At 36.5% G+C, this 20301-nt stretch overlaps 1 protein-coding gene across 1 annotated transcript in view; it reads left to right on the plus strand.

Annotated features, from left to right (window-relative positions):
- Window positions 1-12447, plus strand: part of syt9a (synaptotagmin IXa) — a 60996-nt gene extending 48549 nt beyond the window's left edge. The window contains exon 7 of the mRNA XM_049483541.1: window positions 9775-12447. Coding sequence (XP_049339498.1) covers window positions 9775-9843 — 69 coding nt within the window. The 3' untranslated portion in view covers window positions 9844-12447. The remainder of the gene's footprint in view (window positions 1-9774) is intronic.
- The last annotated feature ends 7854 nt before the right edge of the window (window positions 12448-20301 follow it).

Below are 20301 nucleotides of genomic sequence, written 5' to 3' on the forward strand. Positions count from 1 at the left end.
GAACTGTACCAAAGACACACCCCAAATTCAAGTGCATGATCCGCAATAGATCACTAAAATAGGGCCCTACATGTTAATCTACAGTTACAGTAGATACGGAAATCACAAGCATATTCTGCTGTGTGATTCACAAGTTCACATCAAGGGAAGTCTGATTTCTACACAAGGCTGGTTCTTTTTGTTTATCTATTGTTTGATGAGTGGCAATTGTTTGATTCAGTTTATTGTAATTGGTTCAAAAGGTCAATTTTTTTGAATGGTTCCTTTGGTGTGGACCCTTGTTCACAATACCTTTTACACCTAGATAGAACGTCCTCAAGGAGAACTTTGAAAATGTCTAAGCTAACACACACAAACAGAAACACACTCATTTAAACACACAACATGCACACACACACACACACACACACATCAAAAAAATAGATGCTTTCTTCCCAGATTAATACCAGTAGCTTTACATGACATTTCCTTAAGGCCTTGGCACAGTATCATTCATTTCAGTTCTTTCTCATGTTAATATGAGAGATCCAGTCCAAATTTTGCTAGAATAGAGTTAGTCACGCCACAAAACGCTGTTTATTTATTTATGTATTTGTTTACTTGAGTCTGAAGCCCATTATATTCATCCAGTCATTGTCCTGTCAGGCAAAATAAATAAATTAGTGACTTCTCAGTTTGTCAGCATGATACTGTTTCCACAAATATCCTCTCTCCCACTCTTTTAGTCTGTAGGCACACACACATACACACACTGGACATTGGATATTGTCATTTAGCTCATATATTTGCAGAAAATGAGAAAAGATCAATATAACAAAAAAGATGCAGTGCTGTCATATTCATTTAGACACAACAATACTTCAACTCTTTTCAAGTGTTTGGAAATCAATATTTGGGGGAATAACCCAGATTTATTTTTCGTCACAGTTTTTCATCGGTTTTCTTGGTATGCTCTCCACCAGTTTTTCACACTGCTTTTGGGTGACCTTATGTCACTCCTGGTGCAAAAATAATTCAAGCAGTTAACTTTTTTTCATATTCTAGAGGTTTTTAATTGTGAAGGATGGATGAATCAAGCTACATCCAAGGTTATCCTGGAAGAAAACATGCTTTCCTCCTGCTTTGGCCATGTTCTCCAACTCTGAGGATGTTTTTCCAGCAGGGTAATGCTCCATGCTACACAGCTTGCTCAATCAAGGTGTGGATGAAGGTCCACCAGATCAAGACACAGTCATGGCCAGCCCAATTATTATAGACCTGAATTGAAAAATTGAATTGAATAATCTTGATCTTATTTTGTGCCAGAATGATTCAAAATACTGATGTCCGTAAGTTTTGGGATTTGGGGGATTTAGGGTTTTCTCTGGTGAGAATCGGTAATTTTCACTGAGCATGCGGAAGAATCATTTTATACTGGGCGGGTGTGATGCGGTCTCCTTTCGCAGCGGAATAAATCCGATTCCAGGTTATGTTCATTCAGAGAGAGAGAGAGAGAGAGAGAGAGAGAGAGAGAGAGAGAGAGAGAGAGAGAGCACACTCAGTTGTTAGAATATCCACACAAGAGGTGTGAAAAAAAGGCAGGAAACAGAACAAAGGAAATGCCACAAAATGGCTTGTACTAACAAAAGACAGCTTTTAAGTTCAAATAAACCAAACTAAAACACAACCAAACTCAAAACTGGCTGAGCACCACTCAGTGGCTTTCTTTTCAGATCTCTTTCCATCTTTTGAGACCCCCTTTTTTCTTGTCTTTTTGTGTGGCTTTCCTTATAGACCTATTTCCTTCTTTAGAGATCACATTTTTTTCACTTTTCTTTTTGTATACCCTCTAGTACTGGTCACCCCTCTGTGAAGGTGCAACAGTGATGTCTGAGGTTTGACTGAGGTTCATAAAGGGTAGTGCACTGGCCATCACAGATAATTTATTCTCTTTATTTTTTTCTGGAGCTGTATATTTCTGTATTTTTCTTTTCGCATTTGTATTATTGAAAACTGTGTGAGCGTGCCACTTCAGTAATGCAGTCACTCCAATTACTGTAAGATGTTTCGGGGAATAGAACTGTGGCTCTCTGCCTGTGAGGCTGTGGAAAGACATTCATTAAAAAAGAAAAAAAAAATAGTAATGCGTTTGACCTCTGCACTCAGCCAAGAAAAACAGCTTGTAGCATTGGTAGAAGTGTGCCTCTATTGAGATACATAATAGTAACACTAAGTAATAGTAATGTGTAAAGCTTTGAGCAAATGAAAGAGAGAGAGAGAGAGATACTGAGGGAGAGCGAGGTTTACATAAATAAAATAAGAGTAAAATATACTGTACGACATGCTCTAAATCAAGCAGCAAAATCCGCAATTGAGCGGTGCACTATAGATTACTAAAATAGGGCCCTTGGTGTGACACTCACTGTCCTTGTGTAGTCATTTCCCATGAGCCAGCTTTTCTTAGATATCTATGTGCATCTTATGTACTGGTTAACTGCCAGGCTGCTGAGTTAAAGGCTGTAAGAGCTAACCCTAAGTTAACTCTTTCTTTGCTGTTAAGAGTGCCTTTTTACTGGCTCAAAGCTGCAGTGGCCACTCCAGTGGCACAACATAGAATCACACAGTTGGAAAAAGTGGCATCTGGTACTGTTTCAGTCTTTAAAAGTGTACGAGTTTGGATTTTCTCAGTGGCGTGCAGTGAATATAGTGGATACCCCTTTTGCAAACCATCCACTCAACCCCAACCCACCCCGCCACCAGCCCCCACCCTACCAAGCGGCACATAGATAAAAATTACAATAACTAATAATAATTTAATGAACTTCACAAACATCAACAGCCCACAAATACAGCTACAAACCACAAAAGCATACAATAGACTCAACAATCAATGCTTAATTTTCCTACAAGTACAGGCATACAACAAATATCCTTCATTTGTATGACGATAGTCTGCCAGGGCAACCAAAACATTAAGTACACACAAAAACCCCACCAGTCAGACGGCCTATTACTGTGGATTAGTTTCACATAGAAGAACAGCCTTTAAGGGGTCTTTTTATATGATGTGACACAATATCTGTCTGATTTGCAGTCGCAATTCCATAAAAGTTCGCTAACTACTGAACTAAACCAGCACACGTGCTGTTTTACGACTAATCAACGTGTACCCCTTCAGCACAGTGCTGAGAAGGGGTTAGACAGTCATAGCCCTGCCCCCGGAGTGAAAATCATGAATCTGATTGGTTAGATTGTCCTATGACTTTGCTAACAGATTCATTTCTACACCCTTCTCAAAATCAGGAGAGGGGTCCACGAGCAGACACAAGGGGGCAGAGGCCATTTTAAAAAAGCTTTGATTGGTTAAAACCATTGTCAGTCAGATAAGAGTCCTATAGCAACTGAAAAACACAGACCTATGCTTTGAATTAGTTGCTATTTTTTATTTTATTACACTTACAATAACTATAATATATATTTCCTGATTAAAAATTATGTAATTATTTACATGCACTTATTGTCACCCATTCTCTGAAGTTTTAGAAGGGCCTCACCGCACACCACTGCTTTTTCTTAATCTGCAGTGTCAAATAAAAGCAACTGATCTTAATAAAAAAACTAATAACTAATGTTAATCTGTAAATTTGAAGGTTTTTTATGTATATTCTTTTATTAAGGGAGCGAGAGAAAAGGAAACAAAATCAATAGTAAAACAGGAAGGTAGAGAAACAAGACAAATCCAATGAGTGAAAAAAGAAAAGTGTTAATGATGTCCAGTATTAAGGCACAGAGGTAATAGTCTAAAGGAATGTACAAAACCAAATAAAGGGATCCAGCCCAAAATTTAGCTTTATATATATATATATATATATGTATATATATATATATATATATATATATATATATATATATATATATATATATATATATATATATATATATATAGGTTCCCTTTTCCTTCTGCTTCTTCCTTGCTTCCCCAAATCCTCCCTTATTCTTCCCTCCCCTCTCGTTCTCCACAATTTCTTTCTGTTTTTTTCCCCCACTATAAACCCCTTTTAAGCCCCTCCCATCTCACAGAAAAAATACATATGTCTTAGGTTACGAATAAAATTTTTTGTTCAAAAACATTCATTCAACATACAACATTGTTTAAAACAACATACAATACTTATTCCAAATTATTTGCACGTTTTTTTTAATGTTAATTTTCAATTTGACAGTGTAGGAGACAGAAAGTAGAAAAAAAAAGAGAAAAGGGAAAGAAGTGCTGTTTAGGTCTGGGTTACTCATTGCTCATGTTCTTCCAGACCGTGGTCTGAACTGTAAAGGGTGCTCATTTATTATTTATCATTTTCATCCCATGCCATTTGAGTCAAGGTTATGATGCCTCCACAGGCCTCATTTATCTCATGCTAAACTCATTTTCCAAATGCCATCAGTTTGAATTGCATGTGTTCATTGTTTTTTTTTTTTTCCTTCTATCTGCTGGGGTACCAGCTTTCGATTCAGAAGGAAACAATCACTGGAGTGGAAAACAGAAGAAGAGAAAGGATAGACAGTCATCGGAGCAGTAGGGGGATCATGCTGACCCTTTGCAGCGAGGAAGCGAACATTTCTGTTTCCTGTTTGTTGAAATAACGGACTTGTCTGGCGCATTATATATTAATAAATCTATTCTGGGCTCTCGTTTTGCACTGCGGGGAGAAAGAACAAATTGTTTCTCTCGCAGCAGATGGTTTTGCAGGCTGGGGTGGTGGAAAGTGCATTGTGTGATTCAAGCACTGCTTCACTTTTACCCTCTCAGCACAGAACTTACTTTTAACCTCAAACTTCAACGCTTAGAGCATTTATTTTATTTTATTTTTTATTTTTTACACCACATGACCACATGTATTCACCACAAGTATCCATACATGTCTATTCAATAGTAACTTCAGCTTCTGGTGATGCATAAGGTTTTAAACATTGATGCAGCAGCAATGAGCTAATCATTTTGTAAAGATAGAGTAGAGTAAAGACATTCTGAGCAGAGAATTGCTGCAAAGTTTTTTCTTTGTGTTTGTCTGGCTACACATCTGGCTGTACATCTCAATCTCACTCTGTGGAAACTTAGGCCTTTCCCAAAAGAAAAGACAGTGACCATCCACATGACACTCCACATGCAAGATGGTAGAGTGCATGTCGAAACATTCAGGTTTAAACCAAACAAAAAGTTATTTTATTTCAGTAATTCAGTTCAAAATGTGAAAATCATATATTATATAGATGTATTACACACAGATGACACCAGCAGATGACATGTCTCTCCAAACCACCATCACTGATTGGTGGAAACTTCACACTAGACCTCAAGCAGTTTGGACTGTGTGTCTCTCCACTCTTCCTGCAGACTCTGCTCCCTTGATTTTCAATTAAAATGTAAAATTTACTGATGATCAGTGATGGTTTGGAGAGTCATGTCATCTGCTGGTGTTGATCCACTGTGTTTTATCAAGTTTAAAGACTCTACTACTGACAACTTTTATGGAGATGTGGATTTCATTTTTCAGCAGGACTTGACACACTGCCCACACTGCAGAAAGTTAAAATGGGTCTTATATAATATTCTACATTTTCTGAGAAACAGATTTTTTGGGTCTTCAATGAAAGAAATATATGCTTAAAATAAATCACTCTGTGTGTAATACATCTATATAATATATAAGTTTCACAATTTTGAAGTGATTTATTGAAATAAAGTAACTTTTTAATATAAATTTTTAATATCAAATGTTTTTTTTTTTTTGTAGTGTCTAGTATTCCTCCATCAAAATCCAACCCTTTATGCCTCATGTCATCTATAGCGTGATGCTATCAACAGTTTTTAGCAAGGATGGGATGTTATCCACATTGCTAACAGCCAATCTCAACATGGCTGGAGCCAAAATGTTAGCAGATACTGAAGCCGTCCTTGACAAGGTTAAAGTTTACATTTCATTAAATTTCATAATATTAATGTCAACACAAAGTGAAATTAACATCATGGCGTTCAAGTAATCAAAATAAAACATCTGTCTAATGTTGCTTGGTGTCAAACCAATGTTTATTTTGGTCAATATGTGATTTTTCAACCACAACATAAAATCTGTACAATGTTGGATTTTGACACCAACCAACAACCAGATTTCAGTTTTAAACCCAGCAAAAACGTTTGAAGATGACTTTTTTTTTTAAATCCTCATATTTTATATTGACATATCTAGTGCCTACTGGGTAGGATCGTCTAGTTCTAGTTCAACAGGAACTTACAGTACCTTAATGAAACCATGCCTAAAACATTTTACACACAGTGATAGTCTAGAGCAGTGACTTCCAACGTCAATCTCAGGAAGGCACCCTACCTCCCACATTCAGCATTTCTACTGCTCTCAGAAACTTTCTGAGTTCAGGAAGGGCTTTATAATTAGCTCATTAGGCAAATCAGCTGTACTGGAGCTAGTGTAATTGTAAAAATGTGCATGGCAGGGAACCTCCAGGATATATTTTAGGAGCTACTTTTTAGAGAGCCTTACTTTATATAACTTTGCTGTCATATCAAAATGTGTAACTCTTAAGTAGTATTATTCTTAGAAGAAATAATGTATTAAGCCATAGCAGGCCAGCAGTTAAGTGGCTGCTCATTACTACAGTATTACACAATGAAAGTATATTAAGCACTTTTCATAGCGCCATTTTTTTTTTTTTTTCATATTCTAAATTGTCCAGACCAAGCAAGGCCCCAGTAGTGGTGCAACCATTAATGCGTTGATTTTATCAGTGGGAGATCATGAGTTCACTCCATCTCTCTCTCTATCTCTCTCTCTATCTGTCCCTCTTTATTCCTCCATCACTCCTCAGCATGTGGACATCTGTTAGCTGATAGAATTCCCAGTTAACATTGTACGTGTGTATTCAGCTGTCCAGTGCTGTAGCATTAGCATCGCTTGCAGAAATTCATGCTAGTCTAATGTGCTGAAAAATATATAATGTGCTCATTATTGTGTCTTATTTTATGTCTAATTGGATGAAATTTAGTACACACTTTACCATACGTATACTTAGCTTAATTTAGAGTTTACAATTGAGTTTAACTTAAAAAAAGGTGTACTTCTGGCTATTATTTTAAATCTTAGTAATTTCAAGAGAAATATACAGTGTAAGCTGAATAGTAAGTGCCAGTTATCATTAGCAGATACAGACTTTTCCAGTGGCACAATGGTTTCTAGAATGAACTTCTTAGTCATGTGTCTCAGCCAGCCAATCAGCACCAGATTAGATTGGCAGATCAGACTCACCTAAGTTTTGATTCCATTCAGCTGTTTTCCCATGTATATATTCTGGTTTAATTGTGCTGCCTTTCATGAAATATTGGCGCTGTTGTTTCGTAAAAAAAAAAAAAATGATTCTAATATATTTTTAGTTATTGACACCACTGAAAAATATAATTTATTTTACAATCTAATGCTAATATAAAAAAAAGAATTCTTAAAAAAAAACTGAAATGCATCCAGCAGTATGCTTATGGAAAAATATTTGTAGTTTAAGTTAGAGGTGGGCGGATCGATCCAAATATCGATAATATCGATACCAACACTGGTATTGGTATTGATCAATATCGATATTCAAGCTTTTTTCTCTGCCGCACGCACTGACTGCTGCACACGAGATTCACCACAGTCTACTCTCTGGTCTCTTGCATCATGTGGCTCAGCCTGGCCCCGCCCACTCAGCGCTCTCCATGAGTTGACACGAATCTACCTCAGAAGATTTGTGTTGAGTGATATTTTTTTACACTCTGTTAATTTAAGAAAAAAAATGAAAGAACTGCACTGAAAGAAAGACAATTCCTTTTTTTAGAAAAGATGTCTAGAATTAGAAAAGATGTCTAGTGAGGGTAGAATTTTTATTTTATTTTTTTAAAGACATATATTTTCCTAATGTTAAGGCAAACTTTGTTTTGTTACTGTTCCATTGTTTCTAAACAAAAAATGTTGATTGTGATAAAGTATTTTGCTATCACTTACAATGTTTGGCAAAATTATATCCTGGATTTTTGGATCATTTGCATGTATAAAGCTTATCGGTATCGGTATCAGTATCGATATCGGCAATACTGGCTCTGCATTTACTTGGTATTGGATCGATACCAAAATTCCCGGTATCGCCCACCTCTAGTTTAAGTACAAGTAATTCTGTTGTTCTTGTTCTTAAAAAACACAAGCAATATGCTCATTGTTTGTTTGTTTCAAGAACTGGTGACAGTATGATAATGAGATTACTTTTGTTGACTGTTAAATAATTATGTTGTGTGAGAATATTTATTGCTTTTTGTATTTTTTCGGTTACAATTTAGAAAAAAAATAGTATTGAAAAAAGTATAATTTGGGTATTGATATCAAATACCCAGCACTAATTCAACTCCAAGATCCTTCTTTGCACATTTATGTGGCCACAAATATCTACCTAACTCAAAATAGTTGAGTAATGTTTGGAAATACCCAGTTTTGACATCTGAAAACAGACAATTTTACCAATTACTGTGTAGCATTTCCCCCCAAGCTTCTCCTGTCTGTTCACCTGCTGAAGACTAAAGACTGGAACCAGAAGTTATATTATCATGATTTGCTACTGAGAGGGCTTTATGGTGCCTGAATGCCACAAAAAGACCACTCACACACTAATGCAGAATCATGGTATCATCATTTTTGTAGTTATGTAAGGCTTTGGTATTAATTTAATAACAGAGTTCAGTTATATGTCAGTTACGACACCATTAGCAGCCTGTTAATTACCAGCAGCTGTCTTGATGAAGCTTAATAAGTGCTTTGCAAGGGTTTTCTAATATTTGCATATTTGATGCGTATAGAGTTACATTTTTAGTCTTTAGTGTATATTTTCCTTCAGCCCTGGACTTTGAATAATCCTCTTGTGTATTCAGTTAGATTTTGTGTAATATCTGTAATAGTGCCTGACTGCAGTGTTGTAGGATATGAGAGCAAGTTACCATTTTCGTTCTTCCAATAGCTGAGAACTACAAATCAGTAACTCTGTGCTGGATTATTATTATTTTTATTAGATGTTTTTGCTACGTGATTTTCCTTTAACATGTAAATTGTCTACAAGTAAGAAGAAGGGCTGTTTTATTTTGTATTTAGGATAAAAAGTCAACCCATAACAACCAATTGTTTGTCTAACCTGGTAAAAAAAATACCTCAATGTCAACCATATTACCATACTATATATTTTTAGAGTATTAACTCAATATCCAATACCTTCTCCTGTCTGCTCCCCTGCTGAAGACTGGAACCAATAGCTATATTATTATGATTTGATGCAAAAAGGACTTTATTGTGCCTGAATGCCACAAAAAGACCACTCACACACTAATGCAGAATCATGGTATCATCATTTTTGTAGTTATGTAAGGCTGTGGTATTAACTGAATAATTTAGTTCAGTTATATGTCAGTAATGGCACCATTAGCAGCCTGTTAATTACCAGCAGCTGTCTTGATGAGGCTTAATAAGTGCTTTGCAAGGGTTTTCTAATATCTGCATATTAGATGCGTGTAGCTTTACACCTTTATTATTTAGTCTATGTTTTCATTCAGCCCTGGACTTTGTTTAATCCTGCATTGTTGCAGTGCCTCCTGGAAACAGTCTAATATTCACTGGCTTAAATTGAATGGAATTGAATTATCTCAAATAGACCTGATGAACCTGTCTGAATCTAATTTGTGAGTATTGATTCCTGCTCTGTTCTCGTTTCCTGCAGTACCAGGGGTCCACTGGAGGAAGCCAGACAGGGTCCTGCAACTCCCTCAGGACTCCGCCCTCTCCGTAGAGAAATTCCTGCCTCGGTCTAAGGCGTTTGATTGGGCAGTGGCTCCACCCTGATATCTGTCAGGCCGGACCCGGAGCTGCTGACGTGTGGAGGAGTCTCACTTCTAAAGAAAAAAAGGCCTGGAACACGGTTCTGTTCAACCTGTGCCTCTGGAAGCCCTTCCTTGCATGGGAACACTGATTGTTTCAGCTGCATGTTGAGTGGTCACATACTGTATGGTTATTTTTACACAAAATATGGTGATATGAAAAGAGAAAAAGGGTGTCCTTAGTAATGTTTTATTTATTTATTTATTTATTATTATTTTTTTAAGTGTTAACAATGTTACACTGGTAATATACATGCTTAGGTTCTATATACACATTTCACTACCACTTTTTACGAGTATTAATTTGGGCTGTTATGTTATGACCTTGTTTAGGTCAAGCCATAACATAATAAAATAACATCTGTGCCCTCCCAGTGTTGCGTTCCCCAATAGAACGTAAACCAGTTGCAATGATAAGACATGTTAATTGATTTTAATTTTAAGGCTTCAAAATATGTCCAGTATAAAGAATAAATGGAAATAGTGTAAAAAGGGGAAAATAATAAAAAAACAAATCACATTTAAGGCATTTAGCAAAGGCAAAAGTGACTTACAGGGTTATTTCTTTTACAGAAGTGGGCCAATATAGTGTTGGGAGTCTTGCCCAAGGACTCTTAAGGGTGTAGTGCAGCATTCATTCACCCTGACTGGAAATGAACCCTAGTCTCCCACATGATGTGGTAGCTCATCCTGTGGCTGGTAGTGGTGTTATCCACTGCACCACAAGAGATAAAAAATATAAAGGATAAAAAATATAAAGGATAAAAAATCACAATTAAATAAAGTTTACCCTATTCCGCCCATCAAACTAAGATAACAAACAAACAAACCTGATGAGCCACCACTTTTGGATCAAATTTAAGGTATAGGCTACTAAAACAACAACTCAACAATACAAACATAGCCATTCTTATGATAACACCAATAAACACAACGATAACCTCTAAGCTGTTAACAATCACATCATTAATCCTTACCAAAATATAGCTAGTTAGCTCTTTTTAAGCGCTATAGGAGGAATAATTGTTAAATAATAAATAATAAATGGTTAAAAACATGGTTGCTCCCAAAAGGAAGTGTCAGATTGCAATACAATTTGGAAAGAAGACAAAAAAACAATATAATAAGATAACAATATAACAAAAGATAACAAGATAACAGTAAATTACTACAATTTAGACTGTTGTGGGCAACTTTTGGTCATATACATTGAGCTACACATGCAGATGTAGTGTGTAAGGCAGCATTTAAGACCTCTCAGCATGGAGTTGTAGAGGTTCCTAATGGTGTCCCGCAGTAATCCACCATCCAGTTGAAATATTCACAGACTAGGGCTGGATTGTTAATAGCATATCCAACATTTCCAATAGCATCCCATATATTTTTAGTCGGACGCAGGTTTGGACATAGTATCTGCGTCCTCAAGGCATTTTTTGAGATATCAGCAGTGTGTGGATGAGCATTATCCTGTTGGAATAGTGCACAAGATTGTTGACTCATAAAGCGTGGGACCAATGGTTGCAGGACCTCATTAACATAACGTTGGGCTGTCAAAGTGCCTGTAATAAAGAGCAAAGGTGATCTGGCATTTTACAAAACAGGATATTAGTGATACAATATCACAGATCTTGTCTTTAATTCATTGGTCATCATCTCCACGATGACAAAAGTGGGAGTTACTCCATGATGGTCTGGCGTGACAACCCACCAAGTTGCATTCCTGTTGATTATATTATTATGAGTATATATTGGAGACCAATGGCAAATAAGCATCTACGTTAAAGAAAAGAACAGGTATTTAAAAATAAGTCACATATAGTTTACTTGCTCAAACTGGCAGTATATCCTCCTGTTTCATGTTTAAAAAATAAGAAAAAGAAAATTTTAGAACCTAAACATTTCTATTACAGTGTAGTAGCTAGTCTCAAATGTAATAGACCCCTCCCCTTCACACACACAAAACAAACAAAAAAAAACTGATGACCACCAATCAGGCAGGGTGATGAGGGAAAGAGTGAGGGCTAGAATACGCCTCATCTGATGCTCATGTAGTCTGCTATTGCATCATTTCCAACTACTGGCTCAGAACAGCTCAGTCAGAACTCTACCACAAGCTCACTTTTGCACTGGAATTAGTGCTCTTATAAAAAAAAAAAAACATTCTAGGTCACGAAGAGCATTTGTATGGGTGTCTATAAGCTTTATTTAATTAAGCGTCTCTTTTTTTCAGTATAGTCTTGGTTCCTGTTTCTTGAATGGATATTGTAGTGTGTGTTATTGTGTCATTCGTAGCTCTTGAGGACATATTTTTCCCCGGACATCATTCCTCGGATTTTTCTTTACGCAAAAGTGCATGAATGTGTGTTTTGGTGGGGTACAGTCTGAAACAGTTTTGTCATGAAAATAATGTGTGAATTCCGTCATGAAACTGTTGCTGCCATTTGCTGATGATTTCTTTACAGACTTTGCAAGTAAAATGTAATTTCATGTTAATAAACACACGTTTCTTAGAAAAATATATGTCGTTTTTATCTGTTAATGCAAAAAAAATATTTCTGGATCTGGATATTTTGAATTTTATAAGTTAGTTGTCAAGGTTTGACTGCAGTGTACAGAGTTGTAAAGTAATGTTTTAGAGTTTATTCACAATTTTAACTGAATTTATTAGGAAAAGGTTCATCCTATATTTTGGGTAAACATTATGAAAATAGATAAATAGTGACGTCTACCTAACATTTCTTACTACATTATACAAAAAGTACATATTTCCTATTGATTCCTAACATCAAATATTTGCATAGTGGGTGTGTCACACACCAATAACTCAATATCATTGTTAAGTCTCACCTACCAGGGCTAAATTATCTTAGGTATTCAGTTAGATTTTAGATGTAATGACTTTAAAATGGTGCCTGACTGCAGTGTTGTAGGATGTAAGAGCAAGTTACAAATTTATTTCTTCTAATAGCTAAAAGCTACAAAGCAATAACTCTGTGATGGATTCATTTTTCTTTAAAGTGACAATTGGCTGCAAGAAGGAAGGTTAGGCTGTTTTTTTGTATTTATAATAAAAAAAACAACCTATAACAACCAATTGTTTGTCTAAAAAAAAAAATAAATAAACACTGTCAACCATATTATATATATATATATATACTAGGAAGATAGACCTAGTCAGCAATAATGCAAATAAATGATGTCTGTGGGAGATGTGCTAAAAAAAAAAAGCCCTGCACTGTTAAGATACGAACACGCAAAAGTCAGAGTGCACCTGCTTTTTAAAAGGTTGGTTTGTATCACATTACACCCAAAACACACCTATGATTAATTAAGGGAACTATGATTAATTAAGGTTCACGCCTTTTGCACGTTTCAAGCTACCAAGGCATATTTTTTGTGTCTTCACGTAAATCCAGCTGCATGATCTGCAATTGACCGGTGCACTATAGATCACTAAACTAGGGCCCAGTGAGTTTATTCTAAATGGCAGAATTTGCCATGATGAGCAACTGTTGAATGGTCATGTCAGACACCTTTGGGCTGAAATACTTGCCTTTCAATATTTACACAGCAAGAATAAATAATCGAATTTCGAGCTCTCCTGAATCCAAAGAGCTTAAGGAGCTTAAAAAGATAATTGAAGTTAATGATTTTCAGAAATAAGCTTCAAACGCTAAATGAGCATCATTTACCAGCATGTGCAACAGCGGCTCAAACAGATATACTCAGCTCTGTGGGTAAACAAATGACATAGGCTTTAAAAATAAATTTGGTGTGAAATTAATGTGTCTGTGGTGAAAGGATGGAAATAAATCTCAAAATTTTCACTAACTGCCTATTTTTAAGGAGAAATAACAGAACCACAATATAAACTGTAGTACTAATTGATCTATTGAATAATTCTAGGGAAAAAAAGAAAAAAAAAATGATCCAATTTAATCTTTAAAATCAGAAGCAATATCTGATTAGGAAACACTTATAAAACACCCCTTCCCCTCCAGTGAAGTGTTTTAATGCAACTGATGAACATTGATTTGTGTATCAATCAATGAATCAACTCTAGTTGGAGACTTTGTGATCAATTAGAAACATTGGTAACACTTACTATGAATGTCATCTCTATAAGACTCTATAAACATACTCATAACACAATATAGTGCATTTATAAGGCATCATATGCATGGCTATACAAATTTATAAAAATGTATAACCCATCATAGTCATCTTTATCATGCGTTAGGAATTGTGATTGTAATGCATCCTTAATAGCTGTGTTTATAACCTGTTATACATCAGGACCAAGAAACTCAGTACCTGTTTGCAGAATTTTGCATTATGACAAAAAAAACAAAATCTGCCAACTTATAAACACACCCTCAATAATACTATTAATTAATATTAATATTAATATAATGATTAATATAATATTAATTAAAATATTTTTAACCACTCATGAATTATACTTAAATATGAAATATTATAAAATATTACTTAAATATAATATTATTTAAAGGTACTTATAATGTAGTATAACAGGTTTCTGTGTGCTCCAAGTAAAGTGACGGACTTTCACTGTAGGACTGGATTATTAATGATAGATACTATTTTAACATACATATTATAAGCACAGCTCATAATGTATTATGATTACAATTAATAATGCATAATAAACATGGCTATAATGGGTGATGCATTTTATAAATATTTATAGCCATGTTTATAATGACTTATGAATGCATTATAATATTATATGAATGTGGTTATAGAGACTAATAGAGCGATGGCATTCATAGAAAGTGTTATCGAAACATTAAAAATGAAATGTTTTATGGAGTTAATCAATATAACACAAGTTAACTGTGTAACATTTATACAAAATAATTGAGCAAGTTCAGCTGACCTGAAAAACACATCAATGAGAACAATTTAAAGATTTTTTTTATTTACTGCATATTATGAATATGTATGTTTGTACTAAAATACATTTTTTTATATTTAAATTGAGATAATTATGTTTAAAAATAGCAGTAGAGTTTGTGTAACCCTGTTCATTTTCATGATGTTTATTTATAAATCACTGGTTGTTCAGATCAGCAATTTCAGTTAAATGTATCATATATCAAACGAACACAGTGATATTTGAGAGGTGAAATTAAGTTAATAGGATTTACGGAAAGTGTGCAATAATTCTTAGGCGGGTTTTCTAAAGATTTATAAAGGAGAATCATGAAACTTATCAGGGGTGCCTAAACTTTTTCATACCACTGTAAATTATTTATCCAGTAGAGATGTACAAAAGTTACAGTTTTTACATTTCATGGTTATTTTACGATTCCATAATGTTTTAACTTGAACTTACAGGATAAAGGAGATCATGTTAAATACATCTTATAAATGTTTTTTCTTTTTTCTTTATTGTCATGTGTTGGACAACAGAAAGGTATTATTCTAAGCTGGGTTTCCCAAAAGGTTCTTATCACTCAGATGATTCTTTGATGGTTGAAGGAGCTTCATTTTGAGTACCGTCTCTCCATGTTAAGATGTTCTTAATGCTAAGGCGCTTTAGGGAAACCGGGCTCTGAACTACTGTACATATGAAAATATGATAAGTTGCATGATTGTGGGTTATTGTTTATGTGGTGATTCCTTGAGGCCTTCAGGAGCGCATGAGGCAAATATTACTATATTGGTTATTATCCAGTATTACCCCGAGCTCACCAGCTCTTCTGATTTCCCTTGGCTCTACTTTATCTGCGCTTACAATCAATGCCTGGTGAAAGTCAGCCGATGAGGATGAGCAGAGATATGATAGCTGAGGCAGTCGGCTGTCTCTGCAGACTGGACTCCCGGGTAGTTCTCCAGAATCCGCTATTAGGAGAGCAGGTCACGTCTCAATCGAGTCCAGTAGGCAGATAATAGCCTTTTGCATCTGCTGCTTTGGAATAAAAAGCAGAATGGAGCTGATGTCTGCGAACAGAGCGGATTGATTTGTCTCTGTCATTTAGCCGTTCTGTGCGGGCAGCGGAACACTGAGCATTTCATCACCGTAACCTGAGAGCTTATGGGAATAAATGGGATGACTGTCTGGGCAAGGCTTAAAAGGGGGGGATTCTTTTGAGTTTTGCAGCCATATTCGAGTCTTCACTGTCATAATATGGTTCTGGAGTAAAATCAATTTGTTATGATTCATGAAACTTAAATTCAAGCTCAGGCTTAAATCATTAGACTTATTGATTTGATGTAATATGTGATTTGTTAGACTGTGCAGTTATTATGGTTCAAATTTGGTTCATCAAGCTTTTGTACACACTGAATGTACTTAAAAATAATTGAGGAAACCTTAAAAAGCCTTAAAAACGCCTTAAAAAAGTTGAGTAATGGGGAATGAAAACTTGAGTTAGCGTAAATTAAAACATCAAGTTATTACAACTAAAGGGGAACTTGATTTATTTCTAAGGTAGCCCAGGAGAAATCACTACACACTGATGGTGAGTGTTAGTCAGAAACTGTTGGACACACCCAGTATGCAAATAGATTGTGACAGAAGCCAATAGAAAAGAAGCTGTTCTGTGAACAATACTTGGAATTGCTATACTGAATATGAATTTGAAGTAAGTTGAATATAAATTAGTCAATTGCTTAAATAAACTATAGCAAACTATATTAGGTTTCTTGTTAAAAGTTGGTCTGACTAAGCGCTGCCACTATGATCGGGAGATCGCTGGTTTAAATCCCAGTCATGCAGCTTGCCATCAGCTGCCAGAGCCCCGAGAGAGCACAATTGGCCTTGCTCCATCTGGGTTTAATCTAGGTGTTACAGTATTTTAGCTACTTCATTTTTAGTTATGTTAGTTTATGCTAATTATGTATCTCTTCATTTTATTGCTTTACAGTTTAGCCTGTCCACTTATCCTTTCATTCTGAATTCTTTTATTTCTTTTTAATTAAGTCTTAGATTTTGCTTGTTTTTCTAATACTTTTTACCGTTTTTTTTTTTTTGTTGTTTTGTTTATGAAGCTCCTTTTTTAGCTCACCTGAATAAATACTTGATTTTACTTTAAATTGATTTTTCAGTCCCTGTAAGTTGTAAATGCTCTGCTGCATTGAAAATAAATGAAAATAAAGGTTAATTGATTGATTTGATTGACAATTTAAAATATTTCATTGACACAACCATGACCTTCTTCACGTTTGGGGAGCAGGCAGCCATGGTCAGAAGATCACCAGCAGGCATCCTGACCTCTGATAGAGGCTGGCGGGTGCTGGTGGACCTTGAACAGCAGTTAAAGTTCCCAAGCCACTTAACTGTCTTCAACCTTTGACCTGACATTGTCCTTGTGTCCTTGAGTCAACCAAGCAAGCTGTGCTGCTGGAGCTGACAGTCCTATGAGGAGACGGCGTGGAAGAAGCTTTTGGGAAGCTCTCCAAGTATACGGGTCTGGTCAGCGATTGTGAGCTGGCTGGATAAATTTCTCCAACTTATTTTCTACATTGTAATTGAATACCTAAGGAATCATGTAGTTAAACTTTATATTGTGTTAAACAAACCAAAATACTGTCTAAAGCATTTTGGTGCTCTTATCTGGGGTGCTGTTATCTTACAGTTTCTGAGGCTGGTAACTCTGATGAACTCATTCTGTGCAACAGAGGTAATTCTTGCTTTTCCTTTCCTGGGGTGGTGCTGTTTATTACACAGTTTATTAACACAGGAGCCAGGCTTACATGAGTAGTATGAGACAGGCAGGGTCAATAACTGTATGGCAGCAAATATAATCAACATACCAGAGAGTGGTCAGGCAAAACAGACACAGGGTGATACAGAGGAAATCCAGCAGATAAGAGGACAAGGCAAAAAGAGTAGTCAAAAATACCAAAATAGGTTGGCAATGGAAACAATTGGGGCAAGAATTGTTGGAAAAAAACAAAAAACAGGTTGGTAACAAAGACAATAAACAAAAGGAAATGCGTTGTAGAAACGCTAGCTAACTAGATTCAATACCCCTTGAGGGACAGAGAAAACCGAGCGGTATTTATACAAGACCAGGTGCAAACAATCAGTAACTGGGAGAGTGGGAGCGCCGTAGCTTCATGTGATCAGCAGAGTCCGGTGTGAGTGCATACTGGGAATTGAAGTCTTTTTTGAGTCCAAAGCAGGCAAACTGACAGCGTCGGAACTTGCACCTTGATTTATTTTTACAATTATAATGACCAAATAAATGTTACAGCATTACTGTTGATCTATCCATCCAGTGTACAGAGCATCTACAGGGCTCTATATAAATACAGACAAAAATGGAGATGCATGAATTTCATCGGACAGCAGTGTTGATATGTGACTCACTGGAGCTCACTAAGTGGCTCTGCCAGCAATCAAGCGTGGCTTGACACAGCATCAATTTCAGCTCACCTTTTAATCATAGAGACGGAAACACACACAAACACTTTCCGCCGAGTGCTGCCGAGTGTTGCCGGGCTCCACGGCTCTTCACTCCGGGCTCCGGCACATCACTCGCCTCTCTCTTTTCCCTAACGAGCCCCTAACGAGCCCCTCGTGCTCCGGCCCTCAGCTCCTCACAGCTATAATGTGACAGGGATGCTGTAACGCTGAAGACGTGGGCCACACTTGTTTCCCCAGCTATGTGCTGCTGTTGCTGTAAATGACCCAGCAGCTCACTGGCCCTTGACAGAGCGAGAATAAGGTTTAACAGCTTCCAGAATCATTGAGATCATTTAGCGAGGACCAGTATGTAAAAAAAAAAAGCCAAAAGACAAAGGGTATTGTGTTTTAATGCTGCATACATTAAATGTGTGTGACTGTGCTGGTTTTACAGACTCTGGGGGAACGTCTATTGCGTCCAGTAGACAGAAAAAAATTGGAGGAGACTGGTGCCTTCATTTTTAAAGCAACATTTACTAGAAAAAAAGTTAATTAAACTTAAAACTTTAAGCTTTTTTTTACTTTATTTAATAAAACATAGATGCTAAAAGCAAATGCTGTAGAGCAGGGGTGTCCAAACTACGACCCGCGGGCCATTTGCGGCCCGTTTCCTTTTTTGGAGTGAAGTATTTTAGAAATAGAATGAAAGTTGGCCCGCTGTTAAGCAGGTTTTTATAGAGTGAGATTCAAAGTTCGAACGCTAGGTGTCAGAAACGGGCCAAAGAGTCTAAAAGCGGAGAGAGTGCCCAGTTGTAGTGCAGAAAAACAGGCCAAAGAGTCTAAATGTGGAGAGGGTGCGCAGTTGTAGGGCAGAAAAACGGGCCAAAGAGTCTAAAAGCGGCGAGAGTGAAGTTGTAGCCCAAAAAAAACGGGCCAAACAGTCTAAAAGCGGCGAGAGTGCTCAGTTGTAGCGCAGAAAAACGGGTCAAAGAGTCTAAAAGCGGAGAGAGTGCGCAGTTGTAGCGCAGAAAAACGGGCCAAAGAATCTAAAAGCGGAGAGGGTGCGCAGATGTAGCACAGAAAACTGGGCCAAAGAGTCTAAATGTGGAGAGGGTGCGCAGTTGTAGCGCAGAAAAACGGGCCAAAGAGTCTAAAAGCGGAGAGGGTGCGCAGATGTAGCACAGGAAACCGGGCCAAAGAGTCTAAATGTGGAGAGGGTGCGCAGTTGTAGTGCAGAAAACCGGGCCAAAGAGTCTAAAAGCAGAGAGAGTGCGCAGTTGTAGCGCAGAAAAACGGGCCAAAGAGTCTAAAAGTGTAGAGAGTGCCCAGTTGTAGCGCAGAAAACAAGCAAAAGATTCTAAAAGTTGCCGTAATTAAGGAGTTTAATATTAAGAGACATCATAAAATGAAACATCAATTTGAAAAATCTTAGTTTACACAACACTGTCAAAGATAAAAATAGTAAGTCAAGTAAAATGGATGAAAGTAATCAAGAAAATGTATTATTTAAAGTGGTATATTTCATTATTTGTTTTATTACAGAATCTGTGGCCCGTGACTTCAAATATATTTCTCCTTCTGGCCCACAACAAAAAAAGTTTGGACACCCTTGCTGTAGAGTAAACACAGTTGAGTTTGCAGCTCAGAAAATGATGCTTGCTATTACAGCCTACAACATCAAGACCATTGAATTGGAATTACAACCTAAAGTAGCATTTGGGAAGTGATTACACACTGAGGGTAAGTGTCAGGAACTGGGGACACAAACAGTATGCACATATATAATGGTAACAGACTAAACTCAAAGGTATTGTCAGCTGATTTAACTCAACAATCTAAAATCTCTGAATGTTTCAATATGTGGTCGTAAATGTTCTCTTGACTAAAAATATTTGAGCAACGTTTGGAATTAGTCAGTTTTATATAAAAATTGTCCGGAAGTATGTATTAAGTTCAAACAAGTTATGGGCTTTCAGTTTATGGTTTTACTTTA

This window comes from Astyanax mexicanus, chromosome 9 (genome assembly GCF_023375975.1).
Source record: "Astyanax mexicanus isolate ESR-SI-001 chromosome 9, AstMex3_surface, whole genome shotgun sequence".
Classification (NCBI taxonomy): Eukaryota; Metazoa; Chordata; class Actinopteri; order Characiformes; family Acestrorhamphidae; genus Astyanax; species Astyanax mexicanus.